General features: G+C 35.1%; 1 protein-coding gene across 1 annotated transcript in view; it reads right to left on the bottom strand.

Annotated features, from left to right (window-relative positions):
• Positions 1-4,613: 4,613 nt before the first annotated feature.
• LOC133180615 (midasin-like) overlaps positions 4,614-22,649 on the bottom strand; it is a 61,094-nt gene continuing 43,058 nt past the window's right edge. Inside the window, exons 66-98 of the mRNA XM_061315088.1 lie at positions 22,501-22,605; positions 22,242-22,388; positions 21,754-21,901; positions 21,375-21,424; positions 21,195-21,291; positions 20,381-20,483; positions 20,143-20,245; positions 19,840-19,955; positions 19,592-19,670; positions 19,147-19,338; positions 18,797-18,867; positions 18,196-18,605; positions 18,021-18,112; positions 17,669-17,890; positions 17,297-17,434; positions 16,841-17,119; positions 16,396-16,575; positions 16,174-16,312; positions 15,922-16,025; positions 15,507-15,623; positions 15,234-15,398; positions 14,630-14,725; positions 14,370-14,477; positions 14,012-14,218; positions 13,592-13,810; positions 13,384-13,473; positions 12,671-12,786; positions 12,174-12,348; positions 11,875-11,948; positions 11,404-11,518; positions 10,943-11,155; positions 5,877-5,924; positions 4,614-5,447 (exon numbers count right to left, since the gene is read on the bottom strand). Coding sequence (XP_061171072.1) covers positions 5,310-5,447; positions 5,877-5,924; positions 10,943-11,155; positions 11,404-11,518; positions 11,875-11,948; positions 12,174-12,348; positions 12,671-12,786; positions 13,384-13,473; positions 13,592-13,810; positions 14,012-14,218; positions 14,370-14,477; positions 14,630-14,725; positions 15,234-15,398; positions 15,507-15,623; positions 15,922-16,025; positions 16,174-16,312; positions 16,396-16,575; positions 16,841-17,119; positions 17,297-17,434; positions 17,669-17,890; positions 18,021-18,112; positions 18,196-18,605; positions 18,797-18,867; positions 19,147-19,338; positions 19,592-19,670; positions 19,840-19,955; positions 20,143-20,245; positions 20,381-20,483; positions 21,195-21,291; positions 21,375-21,424; positions 21,754-21,901; positions 22,242-22,388; positions 22,501-22,605 — 4,656 coding nt within the window. The 3' untranslated portion in view covers positions 4,614-5,309. The remainder of the gene's footprint in view (positions 5,448-5,876; positions 5,925-10,942; positions 11,156-11,403; positions 11,519-11,874; positions 11,949-12,173; positions 12,349-12,670; positions 12,787-13,383; positions 13,474-13,591; positions 13,811-14,011; positions 14,219-14,369; positions 14,478-14,629; positions 14,726-15,233; positions 15,399-15,506; positions 15,624-15,921; positions 16,026-16,173; positions 16,313-16,395; positions 16,576-16,840; positions 17,120-17,296; positions 17,435-17,668; positions 17,891-18,020; positions 18,113-18,195; positions 18,606-18,796; positions 18,868-19,146; positions 19,339-19,591; positions 19,671-19,839; positions 19,956-20,142; positions 20,246-20,380; positions 20,484-21,194; positions 21,292-21,374; positions 21,425-21,753; positions 21,902-22,241; positions 22,389-22,500; positions 22,606-22,649) is intronic.

The following is a 22,649-nucleotide window of genomic DNA, read 5'->3' as shown; positions in this document are numbered from 1 at the left end:
AAATCACGCTCACATTGACCAGAAGCTGTTACATTGGCTCTTCCATTTACTGTAGCTTACACAAAGGATAATACTTGGGTTTTGAAATATAAATCACATTTGCAGTCAAGGCAGAGAGTTAAAAAAAATGTAAATATAAGCAATGAATCAGATATAGTCTCATAACTGCAAAGGTGTGGGCAAACAAATTGAGTAACGCGCGTTACTCAATTTGTTTGCACACACCGTTGCAGTTATGAGACTATATCTTTCAAAAAATAATGATCCATTGCTTGAATATTACGTGGAACTTTTACGCCTCAGGCCTAGAAATTCGAAAAGAAAACCATTTGATGCAAGATGCAAATGTTTGCTCAGCAAGTCTGTATCATTTAATGATGTAAAGAGACTATTGCTTTTTTCGGTCATTTGGAGGATTAAGTCAGAAAGTCCGAACATAAGTCTTCACAGGTGATTAAATCATCTAACAGAGTGAAAAAAACAGCACTAATTGTGTAATTTTGGCTTTACAATATTAATTGAAAGAAATGTAGAAAAAAGAGAATCGTTTTCTTAATGATTGCTTTTTCATATAGATTCACATTACATAGGTATATTTCTATTCAGTTGACGCTACATGGCCGAATAAGAAACTGGGTACGAGAGGGGGACACACCGATATATGGTTTACTATTGAATACAATGCTACTTCGTGTTTTTGTTTTATTTTGCTTGATAGTCTCCACCCATACTGAATATATATTAGGTTGCGTCCATAAAAAGGAAAATTGCTCCCTACTGTCTAATAGATAGACAACATGGACGGGGAGCTGTAGTTCTAAACACAGTGGCTATTATATATTGCCGTTTTATTTATTATGTAATCTGGTTCCTGTCTAAGCGCCTCTTAGAAAAGCTTCCAAAGCTTTTCTTAAGTTTCTTACAACTCGCTGATGAACCAAGTATATACCTGGGTATGACTGGGTTTTGTACATACCAAAGAAAATGATGTTACTTATGTTACTTATACGGGGTATATATCTCTCAGTTGATTCGATACGCAAGAGCATGCTCTACGTATGAACAATTTCTAAAACGAGGTAAATTATTGACAAACAAGTTGATGAAACAAGAATATCAGCTGTCTCGTTTAAAGTCATCATTTCGTAAGTTCTATGGTCGATACAATGACCTTGTCAGCAAATACAATTTATCATTGAGTCAAATGCTGACTGACGTTTTTTCATACTAATTGTTAGGCCATTATTTACATACTGAATTGTCGACGGATTTTTCCGTTATTTCCCGATCATGACAAGGAGCACGCGGCGGGTGTGACCGGTCGGCAGGGGATGCTCACTCCTCCATGGCACCTGATCCCACCTCTGATGTTTGGAGGTCCGTGTTTGCTCTGCTCCTATTTTGTATTGTTTAATGGACTTTTGAGCTTGAATGCTGTTCGTTATCTCCATATATTTCATTAATAAGACTCGTTTTTGTACAAACCAATGTGAAGGTTTGACTGTAGATTAAAATCCGTTACCTTATCCCCCGTACAGTTTTTTAACTTACTCGAAATGGCTATAAAGATAAGATATAAACAAAATGAAGTTACTATATAGGACTGACTTTGCATTAATTATAAAACCTATTGATGGCCAATAAAATTGAATTTTGACTTTTGTGTTTCTGGATCTGTAAATTGTATCAAGTTGTTTCCCATTCAACATACACTTGGGGTACTGTTTTGCAGTGTTAGGGACCAGTGGCACCCCCCCTCCCCTCCCCCCCCCCCCCAAAAAAAAAACTACAACTAGATCTAACATAAAAACTTAACATGTTTGTAATTCTTTGTTTGATAAAGATTTTTTTTAATATTACATGTATTTTCTAAAGTACTCTAATGTTGCATAAAGCTAGAAATTTTGTTGAAAGTCTACTAAAATTTTGATATTTGTTGGAAAATGGGAAATTTGCTCGAGTCACATGAATTTTTGTGAAAGGGGCAAAAAAATCATCTATCTGTAGCCCTTTTCACAAAAAAAGTTTTTGCGTGGAATTTTAATTTAAGAATCTCTGACACAAAATCTTAAGTGCTTTTCTCGAACGCATTTGTAGCCGATTGAACTTAAAATTTTACTTACGACAGTTTTCGTCCCTAGCAACAATTTCAATAATTATGCTTTATGATCCTTAAATAAGTGGATGAAAATAAAAATAAAGCTTAGGTTTCAACGTTTTACAACAAAATAAACATTATTGACGACATAGTATCGAATGTAATCGATTGTGAAGGAAGCATGGAATCTGACGTCACAATCACAATTCTGACGTAAAAGTAGGACTTACGAAAATCTTAAGGACGTACAACACACCCACCACCAAAAAATTCCTGTCGTTTAATTTTCGCTATTTTTGTACATTTTATACAGGACTATAAATACAAGGCATATGAACATTTTGAACAAAATCGTTCGAGTCGTATTTGGACAGGGAGTTCCAAAAGTTACCTCCCCTTTGGTTGTGCACGCGGAGAATAAATTTTCAATCGGCTAGCTATAAAATACTTGATTTTCAAAAAAGTCCATTTAGACTGGATGTCAAATTTCATCGACTCATTCATTTGACCAATAACCACACAAATAAAGTATTTCTGTAGAGGTACACATCGCCAAAATATTTTTTAAGAACTTAAACTGAAAAACTATGATTCATTTAAGCCTTGAAAAATGCGTATTTTTCAATTTTAATATTTTTTAACGATAAACCTATCATTTATATTTTTGAAAAAATATTTTTTTTTTCATATAACTGGTTACAAAAGTAATCTTGGTATTTTTTTTTTTTTTATTTTTTTTAAACGAGTCGTTTTGAATTTATAGCGAAAAATCCCCCCCCCCTTTTTTTCTCCTTAAGTCACGTTTCTCAAGAGACATTCAGACATGGGACGAAAACATTGTTAGATCTACAAATACACATGACAAATTCCAAGCTAGAAGATATCTTTTGCTTAAAAAAATTATTTACATTATATATCAGAGTTCTTAAAACTGTTCAGTTCATTGAACTGCATATGTATAGACAATTTTTGACGAAGCCACCCCCCCCCCTTTTTTTTTGGACGCTGTCATTAGAGCTTGATGAAACATAGGTTACCCCGAGATATATATTTAATCTTTTAAATCCCTGAAGTACCAATTTATTAATCCATTCATGCAGATTTAAATTCTGACAACTAGAATAAGAGTTAAACTTATCAACTACTAGAATAAAAGTAAAACTTATTCTCTAGGGATTTAATGTCCACGTGTCCAATATGTAGTCCATACACATAGCCGACATGCATTTAATTTTATACCTGCGTATGAATTCAACTTATATTGAATTTCAATCTTATTTTTAATCAAAAGTGAACGGACAATGTTGAAAATTCAACTCTTCTATTATGTAAATAGGCTGGTAAATGGAATATATTGTTTCTTATTTATTTCAAACAAGAGAGGGGTCTAAAAATACCCCCTTCTCTTGTATACATCCTTCTTTTGCTTCTATAGATAAAATGGAAATTTCGTATTCGTCTACATTAACTTCAATTTATCAAACTGTAAATTCTCCATCTATGTTTAAATTATTCATGTGTCAATATATTCATGTACAGTGATACATGTATAAAACGTTTTATTTTGATTCGAGGAAATGCGCACTGAAATTGTTGACAGTGGTATATATCTAGATGGTCGGATAGGGCCAGTTTGTCGCATATAAGATATTCTTGAATTCGGGTCATTTCAGAAAAAATTCCTTAACATTTTTGGTACTTACTTAGTATAATTATATTATAGTTTTCAGTTCCTGAGTTCATAGAATTCATTTTGTCTTCATAACTGTTCGACAAACAGGAGGAAATAACTCAACTAGGAGGGGGAAAATCTCCCACATTTTGAGAGTTGCTCCTCTTTGATCAGTGAACTTTTTGAAACGGGTTGTAAAACATTTTTTTTTTCTTAAAAGGAGAACGAAACAATATTTATATGGCTAATTCTTAATTTAAAGATAGGTCCGTGATCTGGTAATGCGAATGTTACATAGCCAACTGTAACAAAAGAAAGAATATTGTTGTGCTAATATTGAACACGATTATACCATTGATTATGTGTATTTCATTTAATTTTTTTACAATAATTTCGAAAAAAGGATAAAAATATTATTGTAAGTTGCTTGAAGAAGTTCAATCTTTGGTTTTTGCGGTTAATTATTATACAATAAAATTGGTTTTTAAATACTTAAGACAGGGTTAGGGCTCCCGTAAAGTTACGACAGATTTTGCACTTTTAAGATCTAAGAATTTTTTTGAAAATTTTTATCATAAGTTTTCACTTAAGATAAAATTATGTCGTAAGATATTTTGTGAAAGGGCTACTGTACAGGTCTAGAAGACATTGCTGATACAAATTCAAAAAGTTTTTCACAGAAAAAGATACCTTCTGCTCTTTAAAATAAATGTAGTAAAATAAAGAAAAGGAAAAATATAGTGGTACCTCTTTATACGACGTCCATAATTTAGGCTTTATTTTGGTGGTAAAAGTGATCCTTAAATATATATCAAATTTTGAAATGTAACATAAAGATAACACTAATTTTAAGCATACTTTATTTTCCAGTGTTCTGAAGCTTAACAACCTCTTGATTTAAACATAACAAAAGAATCTTCAACATCCCTCAAAGAAAGGTACATCTGCATAATGTGTCTTATGGCACACATTAACATTTTACATCATCTTTTACTTTGCAAGACCAGTATATAATAAATGTTACAAGCACCTACAGTCTTGAAAAAAGATTCTCTTTTCAACATGTTAGGTTAAGAACAAAACAATGATTTATCATTTATAATTGGAATGGATTCATAATTATGTTTCTCGCCTAAGATGAATAACCTAACATGGTTATTACAGCACTGTAATCATTTGGCAAAATCTGTTATTATTGTCATTATGTTGAAAATTGTATAAAAATATTTCAAAGTGTATAATGTTTCATCAGAAACAAAATATTCAAAAATTGTCATAATGAATTAATCAGTAAAATTTATGGTTTCTTCAACTTCTTAAAAACTCTGACAAATCACATAATTTCCATCTCACATATACTGCACATACATCGTATCATTATTATTATTGTATGTGTTCATTGTGCTTGTAAGTTCACAAGAAAAGTAGTTCACAAAACCACAGTATATCCATCTACACAGAATTTTTCATTCATCCACAGTTTTTATTACAAGTTCAACCATTGATTTAAGGCATCAAACAACATCTACACAGGACTGATCACACATCCACAGCTGTCACTAGTTCAAACCATTGTCTTAAGGCATCACACAACACATGAGGAAGGGAATTTATGTCTCGCAGTAAGATGTAGAAAGGAAAGGGGAAATAATCCATGTATGGCTTGATTTCTGGAAGCTGAAATTGACATAACACATGAATTGTACGTCTGAAATGAACATCAAGATTTGAAACACAGTTAAATACTCATAATCATTACATGTATTTTGCTTGTCATCATAGTCATAAAAATGAACAAATGTAATTTATTATTCCAAGTGCAAGCAACATAACTTTTGCAGTATTTTTTTGGATTTCAACATATTTTTATAATAAATAAATACAATGGGATGGGGCACAAGTTCATAAAACTTAATTCGGCCTCTCCCTACATGAAATATTTACTAAAGTCTTCAAGAAAAATGACTTTCAGAGAGACATGAATTAAAATAAATAAATTTTAAAATTAATGTAACTTGCAAATATATGCAGTATAATAAAGTGACATAAAGAAGCATATGACCCTCTCTGTTACTATAATCCTTCTCTGTTTAACAGGGAACTTACCTGGTTCCCACTCCTGAAAACTGGGACTTTAATGTCTAATATGGAATCCTGTAATATGAAACATATAAATGTGATATTTATTTAAACATATTCAGATGGAAAAAAAACATTCAATTCCACTCCAGAAATCCACAAAATGAGTATATGTACAATATGTCTAAAAGTCAATGACAATATTATCAAATTTTGAATTCCAAATCAAAAAAATGCTCTAACTGATACATGTATATCCTGAAATATGATAGAGTTGCATACATGATCTATCTTGGAACACCACAAAATAATACTGCAAAACCAAATAAGATGTCAGGTTTGTTAAATGATCATGTATCAATCACCTTGACCTTGACAATGGTTGAGTAATCGCAATATAAAAAATGTTCCTTTCAATAAAGTAAGTGTAAACTCAACAAAAATGATATCATATTCAAATAATGACTGACATATTTTACCTTAAGTACCTTGTTTTGAGGATTATCGATGATTACAGGAGTTATGTACCTTGTTGTGGGGATTATCAGTGATTACAGGAGTTATGTATCTTGTTGTGGGGATTATCAATAATTACAGGAGTTATGTACCTTGTTGTGGGGATTATCAATGATTACAGGAGTTATGTATCTTGTTCTCGGGATTATCAATGATTACAGGAGTTCTGTACCTTGCTGTGGGGATTACCAATGATCACAGGAGTTCTGTACCTTGTTCTGGGGATTATCAATGATTACAGGAGTTATGTACCTTGTTGTGGGGATTATCAATCATTACAGGAGTTATGTACCTTGTTCTGGGGATTATCAGTACTAACAGGAATTATGTACCTTGTTGTGGGGATTATCAATAATTACAGGAGTTATGTACCTTGTTGTGGGGATTATCAATAATTACAGGAGTTATGTACCTTGTTGTGGGGATTATCAGTACTAACAGGAGTTATGTACCTTGTTATGGGGATTATCAATGATTGCAGGAGTTATGTACCTTGTTGTGGGGATTATCAATAATTACGGGAGTTATGTACCTTGTTGTGGGGATTATCAATAATTACAGGAGTTATGTACCTTGTTGTGGGGATTATCAATGATTGCAGGAGTTATGTACCTTGTTGTGGGGATTATCAGTGATTACAGGAGTTATGTACCTTGTTGTGGGGATTATCAATAATTACAGGAGTTATGTACCTTGTTCTGGGGATTATCAATGATTACAGGAGTTACATGTATGCATCTTGTTGTGGGGATTATCAGTGATTATAGGAGTTATGTACCTTGTTCAGGGGAATATCAATGATTACAGGAGTTATGTACCTTGTTCTGGGGATTATCAGTACTAACAGGAATTATGTACCTTGTTGTGGGGATTATCAATAATTACAGGAGTTATGTACCTTGTTGTGGGGATTATCAATAATTACAGGAGTTATGTACCTTGTTGTGGGGATTATCAGTACTAACAGGAATTATGTACCTTGTTGTGGGGATTATCAATAATTACAGGAGTTATGTACCTTGTTGTGGGGATTATCAATCATTACAGGAGTTATGTACCTTGTTGTGGGGATTATCAATCATTACAGGAGTTATGTACCTTGTTGTGGGGATTATCAATGATTACAGGAGTTCTGTACCTTGTTGTGGGGATTATCAATGATTACAGGAGTTCTGTATCTTGTTGTGGGGATTATCAGTGATTACAGGAGTTATGTACCTTGTTGTGGGGATTATCAGTGATTACAGGAGTTATGTACCTTGTTGTGGGGATTATCAGTGATTACAGGAGTTCTGTACCTTGTTGTGGGGATTATCAGTGATTACAGGAGTTCTGTACCTTGTTGTGGGGATTATCAATCATTACAGGAGTTCTGTACCTTGTTGTGGGGATTATCAATGATTACAGGAGTTCTGTACTTTGTTCTGGGGATTATCAATCATTACAGGAGTTATGTACCTTGTTCTGGGGATTATCAATAATTACAGGATTATATACCTTGTTCTGGGGATTATCAATGATTGCAGGAGTTATGTACCTTGTTGTGGGGATTATCAATAATTACAGGAGTTATGTACCTTGTTGTGGGGATTATCAATAATTACAGGAGTTATGTACCTTGTTGTGGGGATTATCAATAACTACAGGAGTTATGTACCTTGTTCTGGGGATTATCAGTACTAACAGGAATTATGTACCTTGTTCTGGGGATTATCAATAATTACAGGAGTTATGTACCTTGTTGTGGGGATTATCAATAATTACAGGAGTTATGTACCTTGTTGTGGGGATTATCAGTACTAACAGGAGTTATGTACCTTGTTATGGGGATTATCAATGATTGCAGGAGTTATGTACCTTGTTGTGGGGATTATCAATAATTACGGGAGTTATGTACCTTGTTGTGGGGATTATCAATAATTACAGGAGTTATGTACCTTGTTGTGGGGATTATCAATGATTGCAGGAGTTATGTACCTTGTTGTGGGGATTATCAGTGATTACAGGAGTTATGTACCTTGTTGTGGGGATTATCAATAATTACAGGAGTTATGTACCTTGTTCTGGGGATTATCAATGATTACAGGAGTTACATGTATGCATCTTGTTGTGGGGATTATCAGTGATTATAGGAGTTATGTACCTTGTTCAACGGAATATCAATGATTACAGGAGTTATGTACCTTGTTCTGGGGATTATCAGTACTAACAGGAATTATGTACCTTGTTGTGGGGATTATCAATAATTACAGGAGTTATGTACCTTGTTGTGGGGATTATCAATAATTACAAGAGTTATGTACCTTGTTGTGGGGATTATCAGTACTAACAGGAATTATGTACCTTGTTGTGGGGATTATCAATAATTACAGGAGTTATGTACCTTGTTGTGGGGATTATCAATCATTACAGGAGTTATGTACCTTGTTGTGGGGATTATCAATCATTACAGGAGTTATGTACCTTGTTGTGGGGATTATCAATCATTACAGGAGTTATGTACCTTGTTGTGGATATTATCAATGATTACAGGAGTTCTGTATCTTCTTGTGGGGATTATCAGTGATTACAGGAGTTCTGTATCTTGTTGTGGGGATTATCAATAATTACAGGAGTTATGTATCTAATTGTGGGGATTATCAGTGATTACAGGAGTTCTGTATCTTGTTGTGGGGATTATCAGTGATTACAGGAGTTCTGTACCTTGTTGTGGGGATTATCAGTGATTACAGGAGTTCTGTACCTTGTTGTGGGGATTATCAGTGATTACAGGAGTTCTGTACCTTGTTGTGGGGATTATCAATAATTACAGGAGTTCTGTACCTTGTTGTGGGGATTATCAATAATTACAGGAGTTCTGTACCTTGTTGTGGGGATTATCAGTGATTACAGGAGTTCTGTACCTTGTTGTGGGGATTATCAATGATTACAGGAGTTCTGTACCTTATTGTGGGGATTACCAGTGATTACAGGAGTTATGTACCTTGTTGTGGGAATTATCAGTGATTACAGGAGTTCTGTATCTTGTTGTGGGGATTATCAATGATTACAGGAGTTCTGTACCTTGTTGTGGGGATTATCAATGATTACAGGAGTTATGTACCTTGTTCGGGGGATCATCAATAATTACAGGAGTTATATACCTTGTTCTGGGGATTATCAATGATTGCAGGAGTTATGTACCTTGTTGTGGGGATTATCAATAATTACAGGAGTTATGTACCTTGTTGTGGGGATTATCAATAATTACAGGAGTTATGTACCTTGTTGTGGGGATTATCAGTACTAACAGGAATTATGTACCTTGTTGTGGGGATTATCAATGATTACAGGAGTTCTGTACCTTATTGTGGGGATTGCCAGTGATTACAGGAGTTCTGTACCTTGTTGTGGGGATTATCAATAATTACAGGAGTTCTGTACCTTGTTGTGGGGATTATCAATGATTACAGGAGTTATGTACCTTGTTCTGGGGATTATCAATCATTACAGGAGTTCTGTACCTTGTTGTGGGGATTATCAATCATTACAGGAGTTCTGTACCTTGTTGTGGGGATTATCAATCATTACAGGAGTTATGTACCTTGTTGTGGGGATTATCAATAATTACAGGAGTGATGTACCTTCTTGTGGGGATTATCAATAATTACAGGAGTTATGTACCTTGTTGTGGGGATTATCAATCATTACAGGAGTTATGTACCTTGTTCTGGGGATTATCAGTACTAACAGGAATTATGTACCTTGTTGTGGGGATTATCAATAATTACAGGAGTTATGTACCTTGTTGTGGGGATTATCAATAATTACAGGAGTTATGTACCTTGTTGTGGGGATTATCAGTACTAACAGGAGTTATGTACCTTGTTATGGGGATTATCAATGATTGCAGGAGTTATGTACCTTGTTGTGGGGATTATCAATAATTACGGGAGTTATGTACCTTGTTGTGGGGATTATCAATAATTACAGGAGTTATGTACCTTGTTGTGGGGATTATCAATGATTGCAGGAGTTGTGTACCTTGTTGTGGGGATTATCAGTGATTACAGGAGTTATGTACCTTGTTGTGGGGATTATCAATAATTACAGGAGTTATGTACCTTGTTCTGGGGATTATCAATGATTACAGGAGTTACATGTATGCATCTTGTTGTGGGGATTATCAGTGATAATAGGAGTTATGTACCTTGTTCAGGGGAATATCAATGATTACAGGAGTTATGTACCTTGTTCTGGGGATTATCAATAATTACAGGAGTTATGTACCTTGTTGTGGGGATTTTCAATAATTACAGGAGTTATGTACCTTGTTCTGGGAATTATCAGTGATTACAAGAGTTCTGTATCTTGTTGTGGGGATTATCAATGATTAAAGGAGTTATGTACCTTGTTCTGGGGATTATATGATTACAGGAGTTATGTACCTTGTTCTAGGGATTATCAATGATTACAGGAGTTATGTACCTTGTTGTGGGGATTATTAGTGATTACAGGAGTTATGTACCTTGTTATGGGGATTATTAGTGATTACAGGAGTTATGTACATTGTTCTGGGGATTACAGGAGTTATGTACCTTGTTTTGAGGATTATCAATGATAACAAACACTAGGAACACACTGGCCTCCCGCGCCTGTCTGACAGCAGATCTCACTGTCTCCATTCCCTCGTTAAACAAGCCCCGCCCATCAGACACGATTAGCAGTAACTGTGACGTCTCAGGATTACCCAGAATCCCTCGCTGTCTGGAGCGAGCATCCAGCATCACTGATGTGGCTTTCTTCAAAAGCTGAAAAGAGATTAGAGTAAGTATACTAAAGTACACACAATCACCTGTTATCATTACCTCAGTCTGCTAGAGTTAGTGCCCCCTTCCTTTTTATGCTTAAGGATGTTGGGAATATAAGAAATCCCCATCTCTTTATACTTGTCTGCATCTGAAACACACTCTAGACCTCTCAATTGAAACACTTGTTATCATAACTTTCATCAGCTACAGTTTGTGCACATTTACTATAGAATTTTTTTCAGTCATACCTGAGCCACTTTAGTTTTCTTCTGTTCAAAAGTAAACTGCTGTAACAATCTGGATCCCGAGTGACTTGTGAACTGCTCAGTGAATGGGTGAAGGATTTGTACAGACTCTCCAAAACTGTGGAAATAATTATCATTAATTATAAAATAAACTCACAGCATTTCTATATCTTGTTTCATTATGGATATGAAATTCAATACTGTTAAGACTGTACATTATTTTGTTTAATAATTTGTTACCACCAATCTAGTAGGGTAGGGGTCCACCCCGTTTGAGCAGTGCACCCTACTTCCAAGACGCGGAACATGGAATTGTTAAGGATTATTAAGACAGATTTATTGCCCATTATCAGTCTTTATTATAGTACTATGTACATTATAATTTATCTTTTTAAAATAAGGCAGTACTGTTTAAATGTAAACAAATACTTTGCCACAAACAAATGCTTGCATCTACATTGATCTATAACATACCTGCAGATACTCAAATCCCCTGCCTCTAACAAAGTCAGAGCATTAGAAATCAACGCCAGGGACTCAAAAGCCAACTGAAAATAAAAATCCATAAATTTGACAGGTATGTTTTGGTTATATGTAAATTAAACGTAATGTATATTATCTACAAATACTTATAAAATTTTCCTTCCCATTTTGCTTGTCATTCTAGAAAATAAAATTTACTTCTGTTATTTCCTTCGTCTGTCCTTGACCTCTTAACAATGACCTATTTGAAATGCTCTTAACCTTCGCCTCATGTTATTTGTTGTACTGACCTGTTTGGAATGGTTGTCTACCATACTTGAGGAATCGTCTATAGCCAGCATGATCTGGTACTGTCGTTTGCTGGGTTTGGTACGACGGAGCCAGATTTTGTCTTTCCTGAACTGACTGGCGATGTAAGGAATGACTTTCCTCATGTTTAACCTCTTACCAGTTCTGTAGTCTCCCCTACAACACACATCAAGTAACTTATATATAAATCTGACTATAATTACACTCACTGTCTGGTATGTAAGGAATGACCTTCCTCATGTTTAACCTCTTACCAGTCCTATAGTCTCCCTTAAAACACAAGTAACTTACATGCATATATAAATCTGACTTCAGTTGTTCACACAGTTCCTGGGACCTTACCTGAGTTTTGTGGCCTGTGAGGGCTCTAACACTAGCCTGAGTTGTTCACACAGTTCCAGGGACCTTACCTGCGTTTTGTGGCCTGTGAGGGTTCTAACATGAGCCTGAGTTGTTCATACAGTTCCTGGGACCTTACCTGAGTTTTGTGGCCTGTGAGGGTTCTAACACTAGCCTGAGTTGTTCACACAGTTCCTGGGACAGAGTTGATGTCAAAGCCTCGTATCGGTGCCATGCCTCTGATGCTGCCTCTTCCTGCCAATCATGTTTACAGAAATTAATGTACAACAATTGATGTACAATATAATAGTCCAGAGTTTAATGTACAATATAATAATCCAAAGACTGAAACCCAACACATATTAGTTTGATTCATATGACCATTTTTAATATATGAGGAAAAATATCTATTCTCTAGTACATGAAAACAGATCTTTAAAAAAGGGAATTTAAAATTTAAATCACTTGACCAAGTCTTGTCTAATGTTCACAAAATACCAGTGATCTATTAAATACCTGGATTGTGAGTGTTATTATTAATATTTCCATGGTTGTTTATATTTAGAATCTAGCTATTGTCAGTAATACTCACTGCCTCTGCTGTGTGATATATTTAGGATCTACATATTGTCAGTAATACTCACTGCCTCTGCTGTGTGATATATTTAGAATCTACCTATTGTCAGTAATACTCACTGCCTCTGCTGTGTGATATATTTAGAATCTACCTATTGTCAGTAATACTCACTGCCTCTGCTGTGTGATATATTTAGAATCTACCTATTGTCAGCAATATTCACTGCCTCTGCTGTGTGATATATTTAGAATCTACCTATTGTCAGTAATACTCACTGCCTCTGCTGTGTGATTTACTGTGTTGGTAAAGGTAGACAACTGTTCCTCTAACTCTGATCTGAGCCTCTCCATATCTAAGTCTGAACCCTGGAAAATATTCATTAAAAACCTCTTGTTTATATCTATCAGGTTTCAGCTTAAGTTAAAGGAAAGCTCTGAATCTACAGATGGAGTAAAAAGACAATGTATGCTTTCTATTGTCTACCCTGGCTTCTAAGTGGAGATTCTCCAGTGTGGTGTGAATTGTAGATTCTGGTCCCCTTGAGGCCCCCAGTGTTTCCATGATGACACCCTCTGTTTCATACTTCATTATCTCCTCCTGATCTTCATTCATCCCTTCTTCATTCATTCCTTCCCTTTTCTTGTTATGTTTGTCTTTTGTGTTTACGTGGGATGACAGCTTTTCAACTGCTTCATCCATTTCCTGGGTAAAAATGAAAACTTTTTATAAACTGTATATGATTATCATAAAAGTTCACAGTAGATGAACTTTTTCAACTAAAATGTGTGTAAATAGATGCAAGATTTCCAATTTTTACAAGTAATTTTTGTTATCTTTTCCATTGTACAAAAATCTCTAAATACAGTAATGTGCTGCACACAGTTTATTGTTATTTCCATCCACCTCTTCATTGTCTTCTTCCATCTTCACCTCTTCCTCTTCCTCCACCCCTCCACTCTCTTGATCCACCTCTTTGTTAGGTACAGCCTCCTCCATCTGTTGTTTATCAGTGGCCACATCTAGTGTCTGGGCATCATGTGATGATTTTGTATCTTTGATATGTTCATACAGCTCTGAGACTTTTTCTGTAGAATCTTGATTTTCCTTGCTCTACAAAATCCACGTAGAATGTCAATGAATGAAACTTACGGTGACTTCTTAAAAAAAAACTTAATAATCACAAAGAAAAGATGAGTAATTTTTTTGCACTTTTGCAAATATTGTGGTAATAAATGCTTTTAATTTGGACAGACAAAAATACCTCCTCAGTGGCAGAAGATTCTTCGATGGTCTTCAGTTTCTTAAACTGGTTCTCATTAGTTCCTAAACTTCTGTCTTCATTTGACTGACCAGCTTTTCGTTTCACGGACTAAAAGTAAATATCACAACATGGATTTAAACTTTTGGCTTGAATATTTGTGAGGAAACCTTTATATATACATGTACATGATATGGAACCCATTAATTATCTATGACATCAAAGATCATGTCATTAAAACAATAAAACTATCACCAGAATACCTTTTGAGACTGATTGGTGGATGATGGAGCAACCTTTGAACTTTGACCTTCATGACCATCTTCAGCTTCTAAGTTTGAACAGCCTGTTCCTTCACTCTATAAATATATACATCTAGTAAGTTTATAGTTTTTGTTACATACATGTACAGGTATAAGCAGGAATCCTTTTTTTTAAAACTCAACCATAAAATCTGAAGATATGTTACATATTAAATACATGTGTATCATAAAAATATTTTCTTTGCAAATAGTTTTACTGTATACAGGGTTATTTTTTACCCCGTTATTATCGCCCTTTTCACACTTCAAAACAATTTTAAACCATTTTAAATTCTCCCAGTCACTGTTCTGTTTAAGAAATTAACATGCTTTTTTCTTTGAATTCGACCTGTCTTACACTCACCCACTTGGGTCTAGGGCGAAATGAGTGAAATTAAAATGGAGGCAAAAATTTTCATGTATAATTCCCTGAATACTTGTAATACATATATGCAATTTGAATGAGAGAGGAATGTTCTATCATCAAGAAAGTTACAGAAATAAAATCAAAAGCAGTCTTTGTCTGTATTGAAAAATTAGTTGCCCAGCCTTAATAAAGCCCAACCTCTTTCTGGTCATTGTCTGGTTCCCCTCCCTGATCCTGGGCTGATTCTGACTGCTCTACATTCTGGGAATCATGGGAAGTCTTCCCATAAGTCTCTGCTGCCTGGGGTTTGTCATCCTTATTCTTAGAGCTGTCTTCTTCATCCTGAATATCTGTTGGTTCATTCTGAAATATATTTAACTAAACATTATTTCTGAACAATCCTGGAAAATTAATTGAGCTAACTCCCATGACATAGATTTCAATATAGTGATTTAATATGACGGCCATTACCTGAGCAGAAAATCCTGGATCCCCCTCTCCTTCTTCCTCTTGCCTGGTTTCTGGTTCTTTGTCTGGTTCCTCTCCAGTCTGGTTGTCCTGGTCCTCTGACATTTCTGGCTCCACTTCCTACAAAGATACAAACATGTAGCAGAGTATTGTGGTATTCATTTCTACAGAGATATTGCCATTTTTATTAAACCTGGCCTTTTACAATCTTCTTCCTTTACTAGATGACCTGACTAAGAATAACCTTAAAAAGTCATTGAATGCATAATCAATGAACCATATCAAAACAATTTCTTACTTTACTTGATTTTCGAGCAAATCATCAAAAACTGGATATATTTGACTTCATAATGCATCATGAAATCTAAGAAATTTTTTTTGCAATAAAACCAAAATAATATTCTCTTAAAGTTTTTACTGAAACAGTGTCCTCCTCTGTTTGTTCCATGTCTTGATTATCTCCCTTGTCTCCTGTCTCTGTCATCTCTGTGTCACCACCAGGGGGCTCTGATGGAGGCTCTTCTGCATATAGTAATTAAACATGAAGACACCTTTATCTAATTTTTGCAAAAGAGGTTTTAATAAAGTTTTGAACTTTTACTGCAAGTTTATTTGGTATATTCATATTTCAAGAAAATATTTTTTCAGTTATATAGCTATTTATACAGACCTTGACCTTGATCTTCTTCTGTGACCCCGGCCTCTTCTTCATCCAGTTTCAGGTCATCAGGGAGATCCATGTTGTCAGGGGCCTGCTGGGGTTCCTGGCTACCATGGTTAGGGTCGATTCTGTCATCATCATATTCTGACTACAACACAAAGAGTCAATGTTAACATTGAAGTATACATTTTTCCCTATTCTCAATGAATCATTTGAAGCATTGGTACTTACTTCATCTATCTGCTCCAGTTCCTGTGGTTTCTGGTTCTCATCATTCTCCTCAGCCTCGTTTTCATCTGTCGTCTGCTTTTCTGATTTGTCGTCTGCTTCTGTCTTGTCTTGGTTGTCGTCCTTAGCTACCAGTTCACTCTTCTGCTCCTGCTGGGATCCTGGGCCAAATTCTTCTTTTTCCTTTTTAATCAAATTATACTTTGGTCATAATTTTACTTTAGTCAATTAAGTAACTTTAAAAATTGACAAATATAGATTTACATCATCTTAATTAAGCAGATCTGTTCTTTAATTATATTCATAATTATATTATTGAGCATTTGAAGAAGAACAAAAAAAACCCTTAAAATTTTATGCATGTTTTCTCTGAGACTAAAGACTATATTTAAACTTTTTTTTAAATATCAAAATAATGGTTCTGACCATTTGACCTTTCTGCACTCACCCCCTGATCCTCCCCCTCCTCTTCATCACTCCCCCACATCTGGTCGTCTAACTTCTCTGTGTCATTCCCATCCACTTCTCCCATCTGTCTATCCAGCTCCTCTTCCTTCCCATCATCCTCTTCATCTGACCTTTCCTCTTGGTCTGCTGCCTCAAGGTCGTGAACTTTGCCCTCAAAGTTGTCAGGCATCTCTATGGCATTCTCCTCGGACCTGATGTCAGGCTGCTGGGAGGAATCTTCCTCTTTTCTCTCCTCCCCTGCTTTCCTGGCTTCATCAAGCTGTTTAAAATTATTTAAAGGGAATCTCATTATTAGAAGAAGCAAACATTTCAACACATGTTGGAATTAAATAAGTTCCAACTAAATGGGTTGTCTTCTACAACACAAAACTATGTTGAAATCAATCCTTAGCTAAATTTCATCTCTGATGTATTGATTAAAACTGATGTTCTTTACCTGGTCTTCATTCTCTATCTGATCACTGACATCCTTGACCCCTTCACCTTGACCTAGCCCCCCTCCCTCAATGTCCTCAAACTCTGTAGCTCCCGCCCCTGCCACCTCATCCTCAAACTCAGCGGGAACACAGAACCCCTGTCAAAAAACAAACATATTACAGTTTACAGTATTTAGAAAAACAAACATATATTTTGTCTTAAAATTAACAGTATTTTCAGCATCCCCGAGAGACACAAGAATATGCATTAAAATTTATAATTGGAGAAATAATTATAAGTAATTAACTTTTCCTACATTATTATGTTAAAGAATACACTGTAGTTTTAAGCAGCTGTGTTCACATGAGAACTATCTTGTGGTCTTTCTTACTTTAGAGGTCAGTTCAGTGAAGACGGCTAACAGAACAGACAGGAGTTTCCCTGTCACCCTGTTCTCAGCCAAACTATGAAGTAAGTAGTACTCCACCATGTCTCGGTACTGCTGTACTAATGGCTGACACTGTCCTAGAATCTGGACAAAGATCAGGACATCTGAACTTGTGTCTGTAAGGTCAAGGACATCCTTCACTAAACTCTTGATAGACTGAATTATCTGCACATAAAAACAAAATAATAAATTATTATTCTTAAAATGTTTTGAATATGCAGTGCATTAGAATGAAAACATCGGAAACATAAAGAAAAAACAAAATAATAAAGATACATGTATTAAATTCATTTACCTTTTTCAGTTGAAGACATTGTTTATCTCCCTTTAATCTTTCATCAAGATGGACGACTAGATGTCCCTCTAACAATGTCCCACTATCCTCTTCTAAAAATATCAATATCTGTTAGAAAACAGAATATGTCCTATTATAACACTGTGAATAACAACAGATTGTGCAAACCTAATACCTTTCTCCATTTCAGCACTCTGATTGTGATTCTGTGTAAGTTCCTGTACACTCAGTAACAGACCAGCTATCAGATTCTCCACCTTTCGACTAAATGTCTCCACCTCAATCCCCTCTCCACTGTCATCACTTCTGGTATGTCCTACATCTGACCTTGATGATTCTAGATCCAATTTCTTTAACTGATCCTTATCTGACCATGTGTTGATCTGTGTTTTTGACTCCATGTTGACCCAGTGTGTGAATTTTTCAGACCTGGTGTGTATTTCCTGTCTGAGGTACCTGACTGTCTCCATAAATGAGGGCAGAGTTTTGTCTTCAGGGTCACAGAAGTGTTTCTCTATCTCTGTCAGTCTAGGTACACAGTCATTTAAATCTCTGTACACAGATCTCACTTTCTCAAGGTCACTCCTGTAATGAAAAGCACCATTTACCTTTTCAATTATAGCAAAATACTTGAGGCATAAAAAAATTTTAGGGTTAAATTCAACTTTTTTCCAGTCCTAAATATACACTGCAGGTAACTCATGAACAATGACTTATAAAATTGAAAATAAGGAGGAAAAGATTTCATTTTATTCTGAGTTTTTATTTTGGCGTACCATGTGATGAGCTGTTTCTTTGTCAGAGGTATGGTACAGTCAAACAATGTGTTGGCCTTCTGTTGTAAAGTCTAGAAGAATAAACAAATCTAATGCCTCAAATTATTAACCTTGCATGTTTTCCATAATAATAATATACAAGTGTGGCCCCAACGTAACAAAACAAAACGTCTTCATTCTTTAAAATCACTTAATTTAAAGTTATCAGAAAGATATGTCGATGAGCAGATATGACTTTTGATAAAAATCCTGTTTATTGCAAAAAGAGACAAACACTAAATAGAAACATCTTAAATTGTCTGCTTAAAATACAAGTTTTAAAATCTAAATGTGACCAGAAATGCCCCAACCTGAATATGATCAAAGCAGTGTTTCCACTGTTCGTCACCATGCTTCATCAGGGCTGACTGTGACAATTGATTTCTGGGAAATGGAGACAGATAGTGAGTTATCTCCTCTTGTTGTCGTGGACAACACTGGAGTATGACCTTGACCTGAATAAGACCCTCCTTCATGCTGACTAAGAAAGATATAAGGGATTCCTGAAAATGTTACAGAATTGTGAAATTAAGGAAAAAATGATTTTAATATAATAGCAGGTTTTTATGCACACCTTAGATCTTATGAATTGAAATTACACAGACATGTATGTCAACACCCAAAGATCTTTCATTTAGTTCCTTTAACACATACATGTATTTATATTTGAAAAAGAACTGAACAGGTGCTTCAATGAAAATATTGTATAAAACAATTAGAATGATTTTTTCTACATTTGGCTGTTCCAATACGTACCACATACTCCCTTGTTGCCTTCTGTGGAGGGGGTGTTCCATTAATTGAACACAGATCCTTTAACACTTCAGACAAGGAGCTTAAATTGTACAAAATGAAATTGTATGCTAAATGCAAATGTATTACTTATTAATTAAATTATCTAAATATTTTCCTTAAAACATCTTTATAATGTTGTAATGAATAAAATACTAGCAAATCTGCAATTATACCACTAAGGAATTGCCATATTGTGACCTTTGACCTACCTTAAAGATAAGTAAGCCTTGTGAATCTCCACCACCCCAGAATACTGATCCACCACTAACTTCATTAAGTGTTCAGTGAATCCTTTACACCTTTCTATATTCCCAACACCTAGTTCCTAAAAATTAAAAAAACAATTCACACAGAGCCGATTTAACTACCAGTATCATCCTTTGAAATGCATTTATTTATATTCCTCACCTTGGATGGAGTTAAATCACACAGAGCCAATAATAATAATGCAACTTTATAGCTACCAGTATCATTCTTTGGTGATGTGATCTGGAATGCATTATATATCTCACCTTGGAGGGAGTTTGTAGAGCTGTGGCAAACTTGGCTCTTCTGGCAACACATTTATAGTAGTAGTCATGGCAACTCTGACCTATTTCTGTAGCACTGTTCTTACTAATGGAGAAATAAACGCAAGTTTACACACTGCATACATGTACAGGTAGATAATGACTTTTTAAAATCAATTGAGTGATAAGTAATCTTTTATATTTTATGTACAATTTCTTTTCAAAGTTATGAACACTCTACCTTGTGGTGAATTTATCTGAGCAGACAGAGACATCTAGTGGTGGGACAAGTAAAGGGAGATTACTCTCAGCATCACAGAGAAGTCCCCTCCTGTATGACAGACCTGTATAAAAATGATAAAGTAATATAGTTTAGTAACATTAAAAAGTGCTATTTTAATTGATTATAAGTTATTATCATTGTATGTAATGTTACAGGTACAGTATATACTAAATATATATATATGTGTGTACAGTAGATGTCATTATGTACTGATTACTAATATGTAAAGAAATCAAATGAGATTGAAAATACAATTTAATAAGAAGTCTGCTTTAAACACTTTGTTTGTGTATACATACATGTACATATGTCTCTTCTTATAAATACCGTATTTCAGAATCTCTTTCTTTACCTAGTTGTGCAATTTCATTATCTAGCTGTGCTATTTCTTTACCTAGTTGTGCTATTTCATTACCTAGCTGTGCTATTTCATTACCTAGCTGTGCTTTTTCATTACCTCGCTGTGCTATTTCTTTACCTTGCTGTGCTATTTCATTACCTAGCTGTGTTATGTCATTAACTGGCTGTGCTATTTCATTACCTAGTTGTGCTATTTCTTTACCTAGCTGTGCTATTTCATTACCTAGTTGTGCTATTTCTTTACCTAGCTGTGCTATTTCTTTACCTAGCTGTGCTATTTCTTTACCTAGCTGTGCTATTTCTTTACCTAGCTGTGCTATGTCATTAACTAGCTGTGCTATTTCATTACCTAGCTGTGTTATGTCATTAACTGGCTGTGCTATTTCTTTACCTAGCTGTGCTATTTCTTTACCTAGCTGTGCTATTTCTTTAAACAGATCACTCAGAGCCTTCCTTTTCTTCTGTCCAATGTGTTTAGCTTCAGACTTCTGTTTTTCTTTGTCAGCTGTCTGTAATCATTCATTGTGATATTACGGAAGTACATACTTTAACAAATGTTAGGTCTGGAAGAGATCATTCCAAGAAAACTTACCTGTGACACCTCCAATTGTTGAAGTTCATGAATGGATTCAATGACTTCTCCTAAAAGTAAACGGACTTGGATATTAATCCCATGTTAGATGTTTCAACATGTATGCAAATTATGGAAGTGTCTATCCATTCTCATAATTTCTAAACTCTGTCTATTAATAACTTTTCAGCTGAAATATAAATATAAAATAATGAATCTTTTGAAAAGAAGTTTGGACTACCCGTGAACTCAATTTGAACTTCTTAGAGCAAAAGCGACAGATTTGCTTTCTGAGCATGATTAGAGATTGCATGTCAGCAAACTCGAGTGTTGTATACAGTCATATCAGTCTGAACTTCTCTGAGTCTTAGTGGTTCTAACTGAGTGAGTGTTTATTTACCTGTAAACTCATCAAGCCTGACAATAAGTTGGTCATACTTGAGCCTCTTTGTCAATGATTTCCAATGTTTACACATTCTGACCGATAACTGAGCAAGCCGGCTGTGTAGACCTCCACGACCAAGAGCAGGTAACTCTGAAAGTGGTGGCTGAAACAAACATAGGTAAGAAATATATGCAGGCAGATTCCACATAATTATTTTTCTGGAAAATACTAGACCATCTAAAGTTGTGTTAACCAAATGTAATGCCTTGGTATGCATCGTCACAAACCACAGCCAAAATGTACGATCCTCTCCCATTCTTCGTCGCAAACCACGGCCAAAATGTACGATCCTTTCCCATTCTGGCCGTGTAGGAGAGAGCTATATGCCGACTCCGGACCGTGGTATGAGACGATGCTTGGTATGATACTCCTCTGAATCTTTTTTTTTTTCATTTTGGGCAAAAAACGAAATAATTAATAACATTATGTTTTGTCTGCCTCACCTGTACACTGACTTTGTGTGATATCAGACACTGCACAGCTGAGATGTATGTATCTCTCCATGTTAGAGTTCTCTCCCTTTGACCAGTAGAATCTATACTGCTGTCTGGGTCTGCCAATATGCCCTGTACTGGTTGTTCTAAAACAACCTACAATAAAAGTAAGGAACAAAGAATTAGCATGTATATCTTTTGTAATTGACATCCAAAAAATCATAGTCCAAACAATATTTTCTCCTCTTTTACTAAATTTAAAACATACCTGGAAAGCCTTCATCTGTTTGTGCAATGTCCGATGTGTTTTCTCTGTTGTCTGTTTTAGGGCCCAGAAGTTCATGTCTGTCCAGCGGGCAATTTTTACAAACCCCTAAATTTAAATGAAAGCGTTATGAATTGAAATGCCATGTGTAT

Source organism: Saccostrea echinata, unplaced genomic scaffold, assembly GCF_033153115.1.
Source record: "Saccostrea echinata isolate AGI-Se365-2 ecotype Australia unplaced genomic scaffold, CSIRO_AGI_Sech_v1 ptg000007l, whole genome shotgun sequence".
In the NCBI taxonomy this organism is placed as follows: Eukaryota; Metazoa; Mollusca; class Bivalvia; order Ostreida; family Ostreidae; genus Saccostrea; species Saccostrea echinata.
This window is presented reverse-complemented; position numbering and strand designations above follow the sequence as displayed.